Genomic DNA, 20,166 nt, shown 5'->3' on the forward strand with positions numbered 1-20,166 from the left:
ACTCAAAGGCCCAGGACAGCCAAGAAGGAGGCTAACACAAGGTGAACTTGAAGGTCAAGAACGGGCATCTTCAGGCTGCTGTTTTCCAGCCAAGGAAGGTCTCCAAGTAGTCAATCGTTTACATCATTCAGTAAAGCAAATACACCAGTCCTTGGTGGCAAATACACCAGTCCACTTGGTGGGGGCCTTATAGACGGAATTTGGGACCCAATTGGGTGTAGCAGAATAATCTTTATCAAAGTATACTCCTGTCTGCAAGCTTCTGCATGTTACATTGTCTCTCATGTCCAAAAGAAAGGCCCTCCATTTTTGTCTTTGAAAACTGTATAGACTGTTCAAGTCATCTCCCAGAATCCGAATATCTGTCATTGCTACATACTACACAAGTGCACCTTCAAAAAAATGGTCCGAGGTAGCCATCCTTAACCTCCAAACCAAGAGTCTAAGAACCAAGGAGCCATGAGAGGAAGAACAGGGTTGTATGATACTTCTAAAAAGCACACAATTTATTGAAGTTCGGAAAGCATTTCAAATGTTCAAACAGTTTCCGTATGCATGTACAAGGGTGATGTGGTTCTACAGTTGAGGTTCTTAGGAGCCTTCAGGATGGAAGAAACCTTAGAGGAAGTTGAGAAAATTAAAAAATTGAAAGTTCAGAAACTTTAAAGAAGGCAAATTTTGTCACAGTTGACCAATTTCAAAACACAAAATGTTCGGTTTGGAACAAAACACCATGAGGGTTCTTGGAACAACCCTCCTGAAAACATGGGGCATCCAAGCACTATCATGTTAATAGTAAACAAAACACCCAAACAGCAAACGGAAGACGGATTTCAGCCATATAACACACAAAAACTAGGACTCACTTCTGAGGAGGGACACCAGCACACACCTCTAACGGTGTCATGGGACATTTTCCATCCATCCTTATTGCACCCGGTCTAATCACACGACCAGGCCGCCGGAATTTTCCCCTCCATCCTCTCTCCCTTGCAGCATCTAGTTCACGCTTTTCATCTTCCCCTCCATCGTAAATACAGCAAGAAAAAGCTACCATATCCTGTTGATAATACAACAATGTGGATAAGATTTAAGTAGAAAGAAAGAACACAAACAGCCAGCAATTGATGACTATTATTAAACATCAACAGCAGAGATAAACACCAACGTAGAGACCTCTTCAAACCGAAGATGTACAGCAACGTACTTCCCATCATGACTGGCACTTCGCTCCTCCATGCGCTCAACGAGCTTCTTCCCCACAGCTGCAATTGGTTCCGCAAATCTTAGTGACTCAAAATTTGCAAAACATCTGAGGTGGTTAATCCTTGGAGGAACTTCGCCATATGAGAGACGATTTGCAAAAGGAGATATGCGAACGACCCTGCCCAAACAGGTAAAACACAACACTGCCAAATCACTATCGTGATGAAGTTTAATAAGTTAACATAGAATTTGACGTAGCAAGATCGCTCCCCCCCCCCCCCCCCGGAACGACCCTGCCCAAACAGGCAAAACACAACACTGCCAAATCATTATCATGATGAAGTTTAAAAAGTTAGAAAAGAATTCGAAGTAGCGAGATCCCACGCCCCCCCCCCCCCCACACACACACACAAAAGAAAAAACAAGAAAGGAGACTTCTATTGAGTAGAATAAAATCATACAAAGGGAGATCTCAAACCAAAAGGTAGGGAGATCTTAGCCAATTGGAGGCAATAGCAGCCCAACTGTTACATGGCGAGTTATTTAAGTTTTGCCGCTTCCCAACTGTTCCATGTCCTGTCTTTACACGATTCCTCTGAGGACACGTGCGTAATTAGAGTACCTAAAGAGCTTAGGCAAGTGATTGAGGAGGCAAATGTGAAGACAAAGGACCTAGAGAGGATCATAAGGGTTGAACATTGAACTACCTAGAAGTTCCCTAATCCCCCCTTGACCACTGCTTGCAATGTGGAGAATCCTCGTATAAGGCTAAAACCCCCTTTGGGCTGGACACTTTTAACTTCATTAACTTGGGTACATATTCCCTCTCAAGTGCAGAGTGGATGCAAGTCTCCAATCCATAGGAAGATTTTTAAAAGTTTTACAAGCAGTAATTGTCAGTGCATATCTCTCCCAACCTGGCCACTGCATATATCCAAATGCACCCAAAGGTCTCCCAACCTCATCTCTAATGAAGTTATTCCACGTAATGGGCTGTCTATCGGCCCCATCCTTTGATCTAGGAAGCCTCTATCTCAGAAAAGGTCTCATGCTACTCCAGGCTCTGATAATGGCAGCTATAAGTGGAGAGGAAGGTGCCCTATACTCTGCCTCAGTAAAGATGAAACGTGAACTGAGCATTCAATCTCCACCACCATGAGGTGTACAACCAGAAATGTGAAACATAAAGAAATTCTTTCAAGGCTCAATGCCTGGAAGGAATCGAATCCTCTGATCGCTAACTTGCAAAGCAATGCTCCATAATGTAGATCCGGATCTACAATATTCAGCCCCCCTTCCTGTCTGGGGCGTGTAACAATCTCCCAAGCCACTCTGACACGGTTGTCTAGTGTACCATCCAAACCTAACAAGAGAACGTTATGGGCCAATCTCCGCAACTCTCCAATACATCCATGCGAGATGCACCAGCATGAGCCAACGAACCAGGCTGAGGCAAGCAGGAGATTGGATCTAGCCTCTAGAGCCTTGAGTGGGAGTGGATTGATGCAGCCAATCCTATGAAGAGTAGGACATTTTTCAGCTACACTGTCCGTAGTGCCAAGATCCTTCTACTTGGACAGATTGAGAGGACTCCTACACTCAGGCCTCACTGGGACAGCTATGACATCATGCCATTGATTTTGGCATAGACTTTGGTACTCATACAGAAGGAGCTAGATCTCCCACTTCTTTTGGTTATTCTTACATGGTGACCTTCCCATTAATCAATGGCGGGCTATTTTTGGAGTAGACCCCGCCTGCCCAGATGCCTAGTAGCTTTTGAGGCAGTGCAACATTGCATATGGGGGTGTAGAGCTGCTCAGAAGATTTGGGGCTCTATAGCTCAGCTTATGTGCAAAATTGAGGAGAAATACCATTTATGTTACTTGGGGTGCTATTGCTTGGCTCACTTAGTCTGGTCCACAAATATTTTTTGAGGGCAGGGATCTGCACACCGCCATAATGATATGCAGAGGTGTGGCCCAATGCTGCATGCTACTGGATATTCCTCACACACAACAGAGACCACCTCTGCAGAGGATTGATACTACCTGGGAGCTCGTTATTTCCAATATCATAGCTTGGCAGATTTGGAGGACTAGATGCGCAAACATTCAAATATACGACACTTGGTGCATTTGTACTATATGGGGAGATATTATTCACACTCTTATGGCCACATGGGCTCGTATACATGGGCCATCCAGATCTGTGCAATCAAAGCACACTGTTTTCATGAGGGAGTGGGATCAAGGGATCTTTTTCTCATCGACCCCCATAGGACTCTCTTGGCACCTTTGTGCCCCATATTGGGGGAGTCAACCTGCATCTTGGGATGAGGTATTTTTTTGTTCCAGCTTCTAGCCGTGATTTTGTATGGTCTATTCATACTTTATAGAAGTCTCCTTTCTGCAAAAAAAAAAGGGGCAATTGTAGTGTGCTCTTTACCAGCTAGCCTTAACACAAATAAATATGCCACAAACACACCACCCCCCCACAAAAAAAAAACTCTAGGCACTGCATGGAATCTTGTGAACCCACCCAGCCTCAAGTAGCTTCGGAAGCACAGTCTCTAGGTAGTAGCTTGCAGGCGCCCATGCCTTAACCTTGAAATTATGAATGAGGCTTATATTGTTTTCAATTCTTTGCATAATGTAGTTGGGTATTTGTTTCACCACTCTCACACGGTCAGCAAGAGAACCAATGAAATACTCCTCATCATATATATCTCCAAATGAGCTGCAACATTGACTAAAACTATGAATACATATACTTCCAAGGGTATCATTACATGTAAGAAATTCAGATATCCTCTTCATTAGTTATCAAACAATCCCCACCTTGCGTCTTTCCATACACTGTTCAAATGAAACCTTGGAACCACAAGGGTTGCATTAAGAAGGCCAGCAATGGCAACAGCATTGCAAATCTGCAAGAGCTTTGACGAGTTAACTCACATAAAAAGAGACCCTCAAAATAGAACCTCCTGTTGTCATAATTACAGATGACAATACATGTCTGTCAAATGATTATCCAAGGTCTAGCAACATACTGATGATCGTTGCTGGTTCAACCCGCCATTTGCTTCGATAACAATAAAGCCACTTGATTCCTGCAAGCCTAAAAGCCCATCAAGTCAGAAGTAAATTATTAAATTGCATCCTTGTAGGCACAAGTATTTACAACCAACAAAAACCAACCCTACTTTTGAAAATGGAGAATGGCATTCAGTTGTCAAAAGCTTGTATGATTCCGAAGGCTTTATCATTTTACTTTTACCGTCATTAGACTTGCAAAGCAAAACAAAAGAGTTGTGTCTTTGCATTGTCATAACAGAGGCAGAAGGTAATGATTTAAATGCTGTTTTATCAGTTGTTACCAAATAACAGACACCGAAAGACTTAACACACATACTGTGAGCCCATAATATAGGATGCTATAATGAAATGAGGAGCTTAGATTAAAACAATGGGCAGGCTCCCGTTACAGACAGAAACTTGCTCATCAACCAAGTTGCTATCAAATGCCATCACATGCCCATCCATTTCTTTTGCATGGACTGCCAAGCTATGCCAGAGAAGGCAGGCGCCTCCACACAATCTAATAACCTTTTCAATCCCTGCAAAAATTATCTGAGACTCTGAATCTTGGCCTGCAAACTAACAGCTTCTTTCAAACACCATTGGCTTGCAACAATGATGCATGTCCAGCTGTTATGCAATGCATTCAACCTACATTCCCTAGTAGTTAAGAACTTTGGGCCTTCATTGCCCAGGCTTTAGGCATAAAATCTTAGGCAGGGAGTCTGTGCACCAGGGCTAAGAAGCAAGACATTAAGCATCCTAAAACATACATTAATGTTCGCAACCAACAAACTTTAGAGAAATGTCTGCACAAAATGTGCTGTTATTTTAATTATGTGAGCCTCCCCTTAGTCATATCCTTAATCCCTTTTGTGCACTTGAGATTGATGGTAGCTCGCCTCCCATCGCTTTTGGCCCACAAGAAGTTCCAGATCAAACCTTGTAAGTTCGGGATCTCTATTCCCCTGGAGACCTTCTAATGAAGGATTTGGCAACTCTTCCGACTGCAAGGATTCGTCACCGCCTCAGACTACCCAAAACTAGGATTCTTGCCAATTAATGTTAATGGGAAAGCCAACAGATGCTCAATTTTACCTGTGATCATTCTCACCTGATGATAACTTTGCCCTCAAGAAGGTGACTTCAAAGCGCACAAATAATCCTCAGTCGCAAGCATCTAGTTCAATCATTTTAGAACTTTATTCTATAACTACACATATAGAACTATATATAGATATTATAGAACTACACACACACACACAAACACACACATATATACACGTTCGGGATCTCTCTTCCCTTGGAGACGTTCTAATGAAGGAGTTTGGCAGCTCTTCCAACTCCAAGGATTCGTCACCACCTCAGACTACCAAAAACGAGGATTCTTGCCAATTAATGTATATACATACGTACGTACGTACACACTTTTTTTTTAGTGAAACCACTAATTTTAATTAACTTAATGTAGAACCACTACCAACCAAAGTGGATGGAAGCTGAAAACAATGGGAAAACACTTCTAAGATATGCATAGAAATGTCTCTTATATGATAGGCATCATATAGAGAGGTATGCAAAGAATGCTTGAAAAATGCATACGTATCTAAGGGGGCATGCTGATGATTCCTATCATGCCAAATAGTCCAGAAGGCAATAAATTTGACCCAAGCGAAGAAAGGGGCATATGCGTCCAGCGATGAGGGGAATTTCCCAAAGAGCCAAAATTGCTTCAAGAAACATTTTGATGGGAAACGAATTTGCAAGCGTGCCGACAATGACGCAATGAACTGCCTGGTAACCGAACACTACCATAATAGGTGTGAAACGGTCTCACTGCAATAGGAGCAACACACACAATGTGACGATGCAATACGTCATTTTGACAATGTCATCCCCACCGGTAACACCCCAACTAGACATCTCCACATGAAAACTTTTTGCTTCAAAGGAAGACCGTTCTTCCATATACAGCACCATCTGAGATGGTTTATCAAGTCTCCAAAGCTGATTGGCATGTTGCTTTATCCAAGGTGGGGGAATCAATATTCTATAGGCCTTTGCTACTGTTATTTCCTTCATAGGAATGGCAGTCTAACCAGTCTCTTGCCGATCCAGTTTCCAATCATCCAAACAATTCTGTATCTCTAGCATGGGGGTAGGTAAGAAGGGTTGAAGCAACTCTCGCAGTCTATGCCAAATTGGCCAGGAGTGCATACCCAAACCATAGCGCCTATTGGCAAATGGAAAAGACATAAAACAACCATCAGGTTGTATAACATCCTGCACATATTTGACTCCTTTACAGGGAAGAAAGTGTGCCTTTCTGGGTTCAACCACTGCAAGGGGCATTTGAAACATATTTGACTCCTTTACAGGGAAGAAAGTGTGCCTTTCTGGGTTCAACCACTGCAAGGGGCATTTGAAACATATGACTCCAATGCACACTTTCCAACGCCATGTTGTTGCCCACTTGAGGAGGTCTCCTCGACCAACACATATATTGCAAGATCTCTTGCTAGTCTGTGATCAGACGGTTGAAAAAAGGACGGCCAAGAATTGTACCTTTGAAACAGCCCGTGATATAGTCCCATAGAGTGGTCTCCCAATTGCCAAATGCATCAGTCTGCACCCTGGTGCACATTTCAGCCAACATTTTCGTCCAGGGTTGCATTTGGGGAGCAAAAGTATGGAGCATGGTAGCTTTCCTCGCAATCAGGTGATAGTGAATGTTCAGGATGTTGAGTCCTCCATGCATTTTAGGAGAGCATACCAGCTCAAATTTCAAAAGGCAGAGTGCTTTTTTATTAGTGTGGGTTTTCCATAGACATTCCATAGCTTGTGACATAAAAGCATCCAAATTCTTTTTGTTCCATGCTAGAAGTGGTAACCTGTGCATCCCCTGTGTACCTTGTAAGCCTTCCGCCTCCATCACTTCCCCTCTGCCATCACCTGCCCTTCCACCCCCCTCTGCTAGTCTTATCACCCCCCCCCCGCCTCCTTCACACCCCTACTCCCTGCCCCCCTTCCCAACCGTGGGCCCTCCTCCTCTCCCGCCGGTCACCTCCTCCTTGCCACCTTCCTCCTGCCTGCCTTCCGCCTCCCCCCACCACCTCTCATTCCCCCTACCCGCCTCCTTCACACCCCTACTCCCTGCCCCCCTTCCCGACCGTGCGCCCTCCTCCTCTCCCGCCCGTCACCTCCTCCTTGCCACCTTCCTCCTGCCTGCCTTCCGCCTTTCCCCCACCACCTCTCATTCGTCCCCGGCCCTATTTCTCCCGCCTCTTCTTCGTTCCCCCCCCCCCTCTCCCCATTTCTGCCCTCGTCCTTCCGCCACCTTCCCGCATCCCTCGGCACCTTCTTCTCACACGCTATCCTCCCCCACCCTTCCATCTTTAGGTTCTAGCATTAGGGTTGCAGTTTTTTTGGCAAGTACCGGCTTACCTTGGTCTTCACCCCTTGCCTTGGTCTTCACCCCCTTCAGGAGGACTCCATGGAAGCTCTCCTCCTTCGCACATTATGCACCTCTTGCTTTAACTGCATCTTCGTAGCCTTGGTACTTGTGCTATACAACGTAACCAAGGTATCCCACGCATCTTAAGGTGTCGTTGCATCCTATATATGACCAATCATAGAATCGGACACTCTAATGGAGGGCCAATACATAACCTTGATGACCCTCTCATGCCACACCTAAAAGGCATGTAGCTATTGTGGAGTGGAATTTTCTTTCAAAAGCTTCAACTCCTTGTCATCTGTTAAAAAGAAACTCCCAATATCCTTTTCCCATGAGAAAGTTTGTCATCCTAAACTTCCACGCTTGGAAGTTGTTCTTGTCTAGCTTCTTGCTCACAATGTGGGATAGATTGTCAAACATTGTTACATTGTTACCTACAATAACTTTCACCTACTTTTTTTTAGTGAAACCATTGCTTCATTGATAAATAAATGTACAATCATAGCTGTCCCAAAAGAGGACAACTAGGACTCACATCACAAACAATGGAAAAACATCTCACCTCCGAGATCATAAGAATCTCCGAGAGACCGGTAAAGAGATCTACGAAAGAAGGAAAAAGGGTCAACATGAACAACAGAAAAAGAAGCTATTTCCGGACATGATAGATAGTCTAGAAAGCCCAGAATCTAGTCCAATCCAAGAAGATTGCATAATCGGGCAATGCACGAGAGAGTCCACCAAAAAGCCAAAACTGTCTCCCAAAAGTCTACCTGGAAATCGTGCACGCAAGCCCCTTGACAATCTGTCCAAGAAGGCATGAGTGTGAGCAGTACCAGAGAAGATGGGGCACCGTTTCATATGGATGCGTAGATCGCCTACAAGAGGCTGAAGCAATGCGTCTAGGTGCCAAAAGAATCCCCACTAGAAAAACACCCATAACACATCTCCATAGAAAAAGTCATTGCTCCATATCCTGCCCAATGCTGCTCTCCACCAAGGCAAAGATTTAGACATCTACCAAAGATGATTCGCATGCTCATGAATCCAAGGGAGGGGGGGGGGGTGCAAAAGCAACTTGTATGCCCTAGAAACTGAGAGCTTATGAAAAGGAAGAGGCGTATATCCAAGAAGCTGCCTATCAAACAGCCATCCAGTGAGTCAGTGACAATGTCAGAGTGCTCGAGGAAAAGAGAAAACCATACCATGCTCATCAATAACATCCCGTATGTATTCCAAGCACGGAAAGGTTACAGGCCTTGCTTGCCTGAGATAATGCAAGAGGCACTTCAAACACCCTGCTCCAATGAATGTTCTCCATAGCTAAAGAGTTTTCGTGGTTAAAGGGCCGGCCCGACCAATGTAAGTGGCACAACAAAGCTTTCCAGTCATGAATGAGAGCAGTAGCATAGGGAGACCCCCTGATCTTGCCATCAAAATGTCCAAAAACTATATCATCATAACGGGTGACCCAGAGTCCATATACTTCTATACACATGGAGACACACATACTGCCCAACATGCAAACCCATGGCTTTGATTGTTCCACAAAATCAGGTAGAAGCATCGCCATCCTGGGTGGCAAGAACATGATAATGGATGTTAAGAAAGTTAAGACCAGCGGAAATGAGACAAACTACTAAGAGTAGAAAGTACAAAAATGCAAGAAATGAAAAGGTGGTATTAACTCTACTATATACACCAAAATCCGGTACAAGACTGAGTGGGGAGGTAAGTGTGGTATATATACCACCTAGGGCCACTGGTCGGCCACTGCAAAACAGGCCGACAGCAGCAAGAGAATCATATGACTAGATAAATACCCGACCACCAGAAAACAAGTCAGCCAACTCATACAATCTCCCTACTCCTAGCAAAACTGGAAAAAAACATGGACAATGGGAAAAAAATCGAGAAACTCCTACACTGGTAGGCACAACCACAACAATGGCCCTCACTCCCTCTACTGAGTAATATAGTACAGAGATAGGAGATGACTGCCAACACCCCCTCTCAACTCCTGGATGTGGAACCAACCCCAGTGAACCGGAGTGCTAACGGTGTACAACAAGTGTAAACAAACCATGTTACCCTTCAACTTGCATGACTACCTAGCTCCCTGTATCACTTTTTTTTTCCGAGAAAAGATCCTTTCATTAGTTATATAAAAAACGCCCGTAGGGCTACAAAAGATCCTCTCTGCTCATAAGAAAACAGAGCAGAGAACAAAGCAAGGCAGCCAGGGAGACTCTCCCTAGGTGCTGAAAAATACAAGAATCAGTACAAAGAACTGAGAGGCTATATCATACAATAGGAGGGGGGAAAAGCCAAACAGGTGGCCTGTAGTGCCAACGAGGGGACCCCACGTGTAGGGTATAGAAGGGGCCGCTGCGCCAAGTGGTGTGAAAGGCCTGGCGCCGCAAGATCGCCTCATCCGAGTCGCCCCGGATGCGGTCATACTGTCCTCGCAGGGTGTGGATGAGCTCCTGCCAGATCCCCCGAACAGTCTCGGCTGGTGACTCCAGTCTCCCCTCAAAGGCCCTGGAACACCGGGCCCTCCAGGTGAACCATATAGTGAGGCTGCTGAGGAGCTCCCATCGTAGATCCCTCTCCTGTGTCCAGCCGGCGGACGAGAAGTCCGGTGAAGGAACAAGGCGAGGCTAGCCCCTAATGAATCTGATGGCCTGGCTGTCCTTCTCCGTCTCATAGTCCATAGCAAGCCCGAAGTCGACCAAGCAACGGTACCCCACGTATAAATCCCCTCTAGAGAGAGGGGGGCCAGAATGCGCAGCATCCGCAGCCAAATCTGCTGCGCCTGAGGGGAGTCCCATAGGCAATGTCTCTGTCTCCATAGGGTGGCCACATCGGACGTAGGCCGCCGGAAGACCGCTGTAGACAAGCCAGGTGCCAATTGCAGAACCCCTGTGGGCGACCAGCCACTGGAAAGTCGAGATCCTCTGTGCCTGTCGACTAGCCCAGAGCCTGGTCCAAAAGTCCTCCAGGAACTCCGGTGAGAGTCCCTGAAGCCGCCAGTGCCCCGATGCAGCTGGAGAGACCATCCTCCTCGCCGTCAAAATATGTCGCCCCAACCGAACAATATACTGGAAAAAGGTGATCTCTGTGGCCTCAAGGGATGCATAAAGATCATGCCACTCGTACTCGCCAGGGTCCCACTGGAGCCCGGCCAAGGGGCGCGCTGCATATGCCCATATACGCCAATCAGAGTCCACATCTGCAGGGTCTGGGTCAATATGCCACTTCCGAGAAGCGGCGACCACCACCCGTATCCTCTGAAAGATGCACTCTGCAACCAAAGGCGACTCCACCTCCACTCTCTGAAGTCTGCCCTCATCCTGGATCTCATAGTAGAGGCATCTGCCATCCTCAGTGCAAGCTCTGACAGCAATCAAGATCTCCAACTGAGTAAAGGCTCCCATCCACCGTGGGGCCACGGGCTCGAGAGGCGTGAACCACTCCTCTGTGAGTGCCTCCTGAATGTCATCCCTCATAATCAACCCCCCTCTGAAGTGACCCAGCCTCTCCACCTGGATCTCTTCTGGGAGACTGCAGAAGGCCTGCCAGTCTCCAAAACTGCGTGTTGGGCCTGCCGCCAATGGTCCCCAGGCTAGACGAGGCCGGAACCCAGCATATGACCCTGCTCTGTGCGAATCACTGGGCTCCAAATGAGCGGCTGTCTGGCCCGCTTCTCATCACAAGAAGGAGGTCTCTGAGAGAGCCCCGGTCTCAGCAACTCCCAAGCTCTCAGGATGCTCAAGGCAAATCTGTCCTCCCATCCTCTACTAAGGCCTGTCCTCCTCATCTCTATGAAGATCCATCGTATCTCTGGTGCCAAAGTGCCCCCTGCTGGGGGAGCTCGAGCCTGCAGCCGCTGCAAAAGAAGCTCTTTCCAAGGCTCTGCGCCTGGAAGTAGCCCCCGAACAATAAGCTTCCCCAATAAGGCTCTACTCTAATCAACTGGATCTATAATGCCCAAGCCTCCCTGGGCCAACGGAAGTGTAATAACTGCCCAAGCAACCTTTGCCATGGCTGGTTGACCATCCCGCCCAGACCAAAGAAAGTTCTTGATCAGCCTCTGTACCTGGCTGATACAAGAGCTTAAGAAGATCCAGCAAGACGTAATGTACCACATGGTCGCTAAAAGCACCTGATTTGCCACCACCACCCTCCCAGCCAAGGATAGCCGAGCTGTACTCCAATGCAAAAGTTTCTTCCGAATGCTCAGAAGAAGCGGGGCAATCTGCTGCTCAGGTCACAAATCTAGTCCAATCTGGCATCCCAAATATCGCACTGCTGTGCCAGGAGGAATCCATCTAAAACCCGGGTCTGGGCTCCATGCCGGAGTGGGAGTGCTACTGATCCAAAAGGCCACTGTCTTGCGCCAATTGATCAATGCTCTCGAAGCGGCACTAAAAACCTGGAGCAACTGCTCTGCCCGCTGAAGATTGGCCTCCTCGCCATGCAAAAATAAACCCGTGTCATCAGCAAACTCAGCATCGAGCAGGTCCTCCCCCCTGACTGGGAGCTGGAGTCCTCTCAAACCAACCTCCTCTGCCGTCACATACATGCTCATAGCCTCCGCAAAGAAGAGAAAAAGAAACGGGGTGAGAGGACACCCCTGAGACGGACTGATCTGGTCAACTCAAAACTTGGCCCCCTTCCTCCTGCAATCAGCACCTGGCTACGAGCTGTGGAATATACAGCCGCCACCCCTCAAATCCAACCTAGCTCAAAGCCCAGGCGAAGCATAGTGCCCTCTGAGAAACCCCAATTGACTCTATCATATGCCTTCTCAAAATCGAGAAGCATCACGACCAAGTCCTCACCAAGAAATCTAGCTCGGGCCGTCGCCTCCCAGAAGGTGAAAATGTTGTCAAGGATACTACGCTCCTTGACAAATCCTGTCTGGGTAGCATGAATCAACTCCCCCAGGAAGGGCTGGATCCTCAAACTCAAGGCCTTTGCCAAGACCTCTTGTAGACAGTATTGAGGATCGTAATAGGTCTCCAATGCCGAATATCATCTGATACTCCCTCCGCCTTGGGGATAAGAAAGATCAAGTCCTCTGTAAAGCTCTGTGGCATCACCCCAGTGTCCAAAACATACTGAAAGCCGCTGCGGAGGCCTGGCCCCAAAAGGTCCCAATAGCGCATAAAAAAGGCAGGCGTCAATCCGTCCTCCCCTGGGCAACTATGGCACGGAAGGACCCTCAAGGCCTCAGCAAGCTCAACCTCTGAGAGAGGCTCACCCAGAACTGTACGCATACGATCTGTGACCCTCCTCTACACATGGGCCCACATAGTCTGTCTGCAGGCATTCCGAGCCTCAGTGGGCTGGCTCCGCTGAAAGCAGGTCTCTATAGAACCCAGTGGCTATGTGTCTGATCTCCTCGGGCTCAGTAGCTACCGATCCGTCCGGCCTCCCAAGATGGATTGGGAGGCCTGGCGACGATAGTAAAACTCATGTCTCTGCTCCTCTGCCTCTCTAACCTCCTGGCGTGCCTGGCTCAGCTGGGACGCCACCCACTCACATGTAGGCTGCTGCTCCTGAAGACGCTGAAGCGAAGCAAGGCTACGTCTCAGCCGACGCTCCCTCTCGCGGGCCTCTCCCAACCGTGTCAAGGCTGCAGCGTGCAAAAAAGAGCTGAGCTCAATGAGTCCCTGGGCACACTCGCCTGCTGCATCCTGGTCAGAGCTCTGACTATCATGCCATATCCTCTCAATGTCCTCAGCGAGACTAGGATCTGTAAGTACCCTCTCTGGGATCCTCAACTGCAAGCTGGTCTCCCGTGTCCCTTCCTCTAGAGTCAAAATAACTAGCGCATGGTCTGAAAAAGAGGTGCCAGCGAGAATGCCAACAGAGCCCCCTCGCTCCCCTAACCTGTCGCCCACATAAAAGCAATCAATCTGTGATAGATTAGTCCCTCCCTGCCGGCGATCTGACAAAGAGAAACTAAGACTGTCCTGAGAGCGGGAGAAGGCCTCATGCTGCCATGCATCAGTGATCCTCAGTGTCATGCAAAATCGCTCCCAAGCTGCAAGCTCCGTACCGTGCACTGTAACATGACTGCCTCCCATCCTATCGGCCGGGTCCTCAAGCATGTTGAAGTCTCCCCCGACACACCAATGTGCAGCCTCTGGCAATGCATCCGTAACCTGGGTCCAGAACTCTGCTCTGGCACTAGCATGGTTGGACGCATAGACATTGAGCATGCCAAAGAGCTCATCATGCATCCTCAGAATGACATACTGTGCTCTACCAAGCACAATGATCCCGCGATCCACAATGGCCTGCCGCCATACATCCGCAATGACCATACATACTCCTCCCTGCCCACCCAAAGGGCCAAATCCTGCAGACCAAAAGGTGTCCCATCTACCACGCATCACCGAACCATATCTCCGGATCCTGCTCTCACCCAAATGGTGCTCCTGCATCAACAGAATATCAATACTGTCCCCAACCAGGCATCTCTGAAGCTCCCTCCTCAAGCAACCACGATAACGTATATAATGTGCGCCGCCAAGGCCCTGTACATTCCATGAGATGATCCTCATGGATGACCTGCTGAGGTGGATGCTGTCTCAGCCGTACGGCGAGCCTTCGCAAGCGGCTTGGATGGAGAATAGTCCCCATCCGAGCGGCTACGAATCTGCCCACCCGGTGTACTGCAAGAATCTCGGATCAAGCGCCAGTGGCTGTGTCCCATGGCGACTGCCTCTCGCTCAGACAGAGCACCCTCGTGTATGCATACATATCCAGGGTCGCGTGCTAAGTTTGCCACAATGCGAACGACCAAATGTCGAATCCCTCAGGCATCCACACTCCCGAGATCAATGAAAAAATGAGCCAACTCCCATAGTCGGCCTATCACATCTGTCACCTCCAGATCGCTCACATGGTGAGAAAACTCAACTGCCTTAGTCTTCAAAGTGCTAAGAGCGAGCTCCAGGGTCCACTCCCGGTCGCAATGGCCACAGAGAGGGAATGAGAAGGCCACCGCTAAATCAAGTGCCTCCTCCCCGCGGGCCGGAGGTATCACTACATGAACTCGGATGGGTGCTGGCTCATGGGGACCCTCTGCTCCAAAAAGCCGTGTGAAGGAGTAATCAAAAGCCTCCGAGCACTGTCTAGTGTCGAGATGACTCAGCCGATTGCGGATAGAGGATATCCGTGAAGCCCGAATCGGCATGGTAAGTCTCCTCTGCGGTGCTCGAGCAAGGTCGGTGCTCAGAGCCCTCCGGACTGCTAGCGAACGCCAAGGGACTGCCAGGGCCTCCCGAGGAGCTGAGGCGAGCGGGGGGGGGGGGGAGGAGGGGGGGGAGAAGGGAGCCGCTGCCGAAACCGGAACGGGGACGGGAGGAGGCGAAGGAGGAAGCGAGGCAGGGGGGGGGGGGGGACGGGGGACGGGGGATGGGGGCGAAGGAGGGGGTGCTGGCATCTCCTGGTCCTCAGTCGGCGCTGGGGTCTCCTCTTGGAGGGGAGCAAAGCTGTTCCTCACGGGAACCCAGTGATGCTCAGTCTGTAGCCGCTGCTGCATCGGTCTCTGGGCGTGCTGCTGGGGCTGTCTCCCTCGACGGCGCCCCTGTCCAGGCTGCCACTCCGAGGTCTCTGTGGGCTGAGCAGGTGTCCCGGAGGCTGCCTGCCGAGCCGCATCTGTGGGCGGGCCATCACGGGGTTGCTGCTCCGCTGCAAGTCGGGGTCTCCTGCAAGGGCAGGCCTTGGCCAGGTGGCCGACCTGTCTGCAAATAAAGCACTGGTTCGGGAGCCCCAAAAACTCCACTCTCTGATCAATCCATCCCTCCCCTATCCTAGGTAGCTGAATGACCTTCGAAAGGAAGGAGATGTCAGGAACCAAGACTCTGACCGAAGGAAGCCCAGCTGCTCTAGCCACCACTGAGGCTGCAGTGGGGCCAGTCTCGAGCACCGAGCCCACCAGTGCTCCTAGCCTCGAAAGGAGCGGAAGGTACTCGCGGCGGAGTCTAGGGAAGCAAACAGTAACATGGAAAAGGCACTCTCCCTGCTCAGCCGCTGCGGGGTCAAAGCCATGCTGCCAAGGTCTGAAGAATGCCCGAGCACCCCTAATATCAAGGGGACTCATGGCAAGGACCTGGGCCACACTCTGGGCAGTCTCGAACTCGATCTGGTAGTGTCCATGGCCCAGAAGCTGAACGTCCAGGATCTTGCCCACGTCTGCAAGAAGGCGGGCCTGAAGAAGATCCCGGATCTCCCCTCTGCTGGGGCTAGTGCCGACTATACGGCAGATGGTGGAATGTGCCTGGAGGCATTCCACCTCTGCGGCGAGGCTCGCTTCCTCTTCTGGCGAAAGAGAAAGCCTGATGGGGGTATCCTCAGGGGCGGTCGAGGGGGCTGCAGAAGAGTCCCTCTGAGGTGGGGCGGGAGGAGCCTCCATCAGAGTCCGAAGCTGTGGCGAAGGCGGAGCGAATGCGATACCTTCAAGAACCGAGCTGCACACGAAGGGCGGAGAGGGAAGGCGGAAGGATTAAAAAAAAGGAAGAACCCCTAGGGGGCGAAAAAACCAGCAAGAAGGGGGGGAGGGGGGGGTTAAGGCGGCGAAGGAAAAAAAACCGCCCCGGGGGGGCAGCACGAAAGGAGAGGCAGGGGGAGAGAGAGAGGGCTGGCGGAGGGGGGGGGACGGGGCGCTGAAGAGGTGAGGGGGGCGCGATGGCAAGCTGAAGAGGGGCGGGCGCTTCAGCGCGAGAGAGGGTGAGAAGGCGAGATGAGGGGGGGGGAGGGGGCACATAAGCGAGGGCAGGCGGGGGGGGGGGGGGGGGGGGGGGCGCGAGGAAGGGAAGGCGAGGGGTGAGCAGGCAGCGCGAGCAGGGGTGAAGGCGGGAGCTTCAGCGAGCCCATATCCTTGGAAGTTACCAGATGCACGTAGGTGTAGTGGTGCGCATCTGGCTCCCTGTATCACTATGCAATGCATGAAGTGAAATATCACCGTGAACATTGCTTGCATGTAAAAGATCGCCATAGCCAACAAACACATCGGGGTTTGACACAGTGTGTGGAAACAAGGGGTCACCCCTCACAAATGCAGCCCACACCTGTAACATCACCTGAGATATCAGTGACGCCAGAAGTCTGCCCCTCTGTGGAGATTCCTTCAGTCCAATTACGAGACACTACAGGTCTTCATCTAAGAGGGACAGTTTTCTTGGGTGTCTGCCATGCATTGGACTCCTGTTTTCCTTTTCTTTCCCTTTTGTAAGAGGAGGGCTTGCCATCCAGTGTAGCATTCGGGGCCTACACTACATTTTTCCCCTTTTGTTGCTACACAGATACAATAGGAACAACCTCTAAAGGTGGCATTGTCGCTACCGGCGGCTACAAAAGAACCAAAGGACATTCCGATACCATGTGCCCAAACTTTCTGCAAGAAAAACAGGAGCCAGCAAAATTGCCCCATTTGAGCTTGACAAAAGCTTCCTGTGTCTGAAGTCCAAGTAGCTCAACATCCAAAGCCACTCGGGAAGAGTTGGTTTATCTATATCCCAAAGGATGCAAAATCTATTGATACTTACAGAAGACGTGGGAGGACAAACCACTTTGCCCAACGATTCGGCTAGAAAAGGTAAAGCAGAGCACATATAACCAAGAAGCTCAGCAACTTCCACCCACACAAGGCCTCTGTGTTTGAAGAAGCTTTGATAATCCTTTGTAGACGACCATGGGTATACATGCACCATCTGCTACCCAAAAAAAAAAAAGAGGCGAATTTTCTAAAATAGTTTGTTTATGCTACGGATCAGTAAGTAGAACCTCATAAAAGCCTCGAGCAGCAAAGTAGTAGCTCTCAACAAAGCATCCTCCAAGCACGGCTTTGAGCCACTGCTCAACATCAATAGTTGTAGGCATCTTTCCAGGGAAAAAAAGGATTACAGTTCTGTGCAAGAGTTTCATCGCAGGGTCTAGTAATATATGACCAAGAAACCGCAAACGAAATTCCGGGATAGGTTCATCCCAAGCTTTCTTGATCTCAGCAAAACCTTCTTCAAGGGTGCCACAAAAATGTTGAAGATCGGGATTGGAGCAACGAGAGGAGGGAAATTCAGATCGTTGAGTCTCCTCCTGTGTTTCTTCTCTTGGACTCAACAGAGGGATCTCTGTGTTTGTAAACCTCAGTAGGAGAAGCTATTTGAGAGAAGCAGCAAGTATTAACAAGAAGAAAAAGTCTTCAACAAAGATGAGGCAAAAGAAAGGGACACAAGTAACTACAGAGCAGAAAGAAGAGATGATAGCGAGTAGGAGCAGGAGATAATGAACAGACACAAAAAGAAAAGATGATAGCGAGTAGGAGCAGGAGATAACGAACAGATGCAAGGGCAGCAAAAGTCTCACACACACACACAGTTGCACCCAAAAGACGACAAATGGAAAATTACGAGAGGGAGCAGGTGACAGATGGCAGGTACGCAAGGCTGCAGAAACAACAGACTAGTGGGAGCAAGCAGGGCAGTTAACGCTGCAGAAGGAGCAAACAAGAGTAGGGCGACCAGCGCTGCAATGATGGGAAGTGCCCGGCGCTGCAGACGCAGCGAAGGACAGCAGGCAGGGCTGCACAGGCAGAAGGCGGGGCTGCGAAGGCAATAGGCGTCTCTCTCTCTCTCTCTCTCTCTCTCTCTCTCTCTCTCTCACACACACACACACACACACACACACCCCAATAACTTTCACCTACACCCAATATGGTATTCTCTAGGCCAAACAGAACTTGCAATAACTTTTGCAATCATAGCAACTCTCCAATCTCCAATAATCTATCAGACATCCAATCTCCAATAATCTATCAGACAGATACATATACAATTACTAGCGGTACTGTTAACCTATTATACAACCACTTTATGTGAACCCATGTGCAGATCTCAAAATCTATGTGGACACTTCAAATCAACCACCGTGCAAAACATTGTGCGAAACATGCACATAAACACTACACAGCTAAAAACTGTCACTATCGATACTTAGGTAGAGTGTCTGCAAAAAACTTGCAGAGCCAAAACAGAGTCCGAAATGACTCCGGATGGCCAAAATAACAATAGAAATCTCTTTGCGCTCGAAACACAGTATACAATGTGCTTTTGCAATTGTCTTCTTTTGCCTTGGATTGTGCACACTGGCCGCCTTGGATCCATGCTACCCGAGATTCACTGCTATTGTTGCGTGCCAACCGAGAAGATAGGCACCTTTGTCAAATTCTTTACGAGTTGAGATATTTTTAGCATAGAAGGTTATTAAAGAATCACCTCTTAAGGTTATTAAAGAATCACCTCTTAAATTAAGACATGTAGCATCTAGAATGAGACAAGTGTCCCTACACTTGTCATTCCACCTTAGACTTGTCAATTAAGGTAGCCACTTGTTATTTGGAGCTTACTCTTAGAGCATTGAAGCCTCAAACCTATAAATTGGAGCACTCCCTCTTCGTTTGGATAACACACTTCTCATCTATTGTAAAGATTCAAGCACTTTGTGCCCGTGGTTTCATTCAATAAATTCTTGCAAAGAGGAAGGGACATGTTCCCCTCTCAATGAGGTCTTGTTTCTCGTTTCTCTGAATCCTTCTTTCTTTCGATTGTTGATTAAGTGGGTTTGTTACAAATAGTTCATCAATTTTGTCACTTTCACGTGTCCCTTGCGTTACATGGTATCAGAGCTAAGTTTTCTCTTGTGAAAACTTCCCTAGGGGTGAGAATTTTGACCTACCCACATATTACATTCACCATGTCAGGAGAAGGAGAGAGGAGTATTCGTCAAATCTCAAGGCTCTCGACGTTCTTTGACGGTGTCTTTTTTAGACTATGAGAAGATTCAAAGGTACAAAGAGCTCAAAGCAAATCCAAAGATTCAAGTTTTGATGGGTGGAGAGCAAAGCTAAAGCTGGAGCTGAAGCTAAAGTTTTTGAAGACTTTTTTACTAAGAAGGCTGCTACGATTGATGGTGTTGCTGCAACGAAAGCCTACCTCAACATGAAAGGAGTCTATACTTCAAAAAAGTCAAAGACCATGAAATTTACTTCAACCACCAACATCAGAGGAGGTATTCAAGTTGTAACCTCAAAGTCCCACCATACCCAAGCCACCTCATCTTGTCTTGAAAATCCTCATAAGGACAAAGAGAAAGCAAAAGAACCACAAATGTCCATGGTGGTTGATTCGCCTAAGGCTGTTATGGCGAAAGGAGTAGCGCAGTTCATGAAGTAGCTTCACAACTAGCTGCCAAGCAAGAGTTCATACCCATAGAAAAGAGCGCCAATTTTGATGCTTTTTATGGTAAGATAGATTCTCAAAAAGTTGTTTCTTTTATTAGGCAATTAAATGCTACTTTTGGTGGTGAAGATTATTCAGAAAAGTCCAAGATTAGGATGGCGAGAACACACTT

At 48.5% G+C, this 20,166-nt stretch overlaps 1 protein-coding gene across 2 annotated transcripts in view; it reads right to left on the reverse strand.

Annotated features, from left to right (window-relative positions):
• The window catches only part of LOC147629440 (protein ESMERALDA 1-like), a 48,192-nt gene that overhangs the window by 11,293 nt on the left and 16,733 nt on the right, over positions 1–20,166 (reverse strand). Inside the window, exons 3-7 of one of the 2 annotated variants that reach the window (XM_086812718.1) lie at positions 4,259–4,326; positions 4,047–4,135; positions 3,748–3,945; positions 1,177–1,384; positions 893–1,060 (exon numbers count right to left, since the gene is read on the reverse strand). In XM_086812718.1, the coding sequence (XP_086668844.1) occupies positions 893–1,060; positions 1,177–1,384; positions 3,748–3,945; positions 4,047–4,135; positions 4,259–4,326 (731 nt within the window). The remainder of the gene's footprint in view (positions 1–892; positions 1,061–1,176; positions 1,385–3,747; positions 3,946–4,046; positions 4,136–4,258; positions 4,327–20,166) is intronic. The other variant, XM_086812719.1, reaches the window with a different exon arrangement.

This window comes from Cibotium barometz, chromosome 18 (assembly GCF_041138505.1).
Source record: "Cibotium barometz isolate CiBa-2024 chromosome 18, ASM4113850v1, whole genome shotgun sequence".
NCBI classification, from domain to species: domain Eukaryota; kingdom Viridiplantae; phylum Streptophyta; class Polypodiopsida; order Cyatheales; family Cibotiaceae; genus Cibotium; species Cibotium barometz.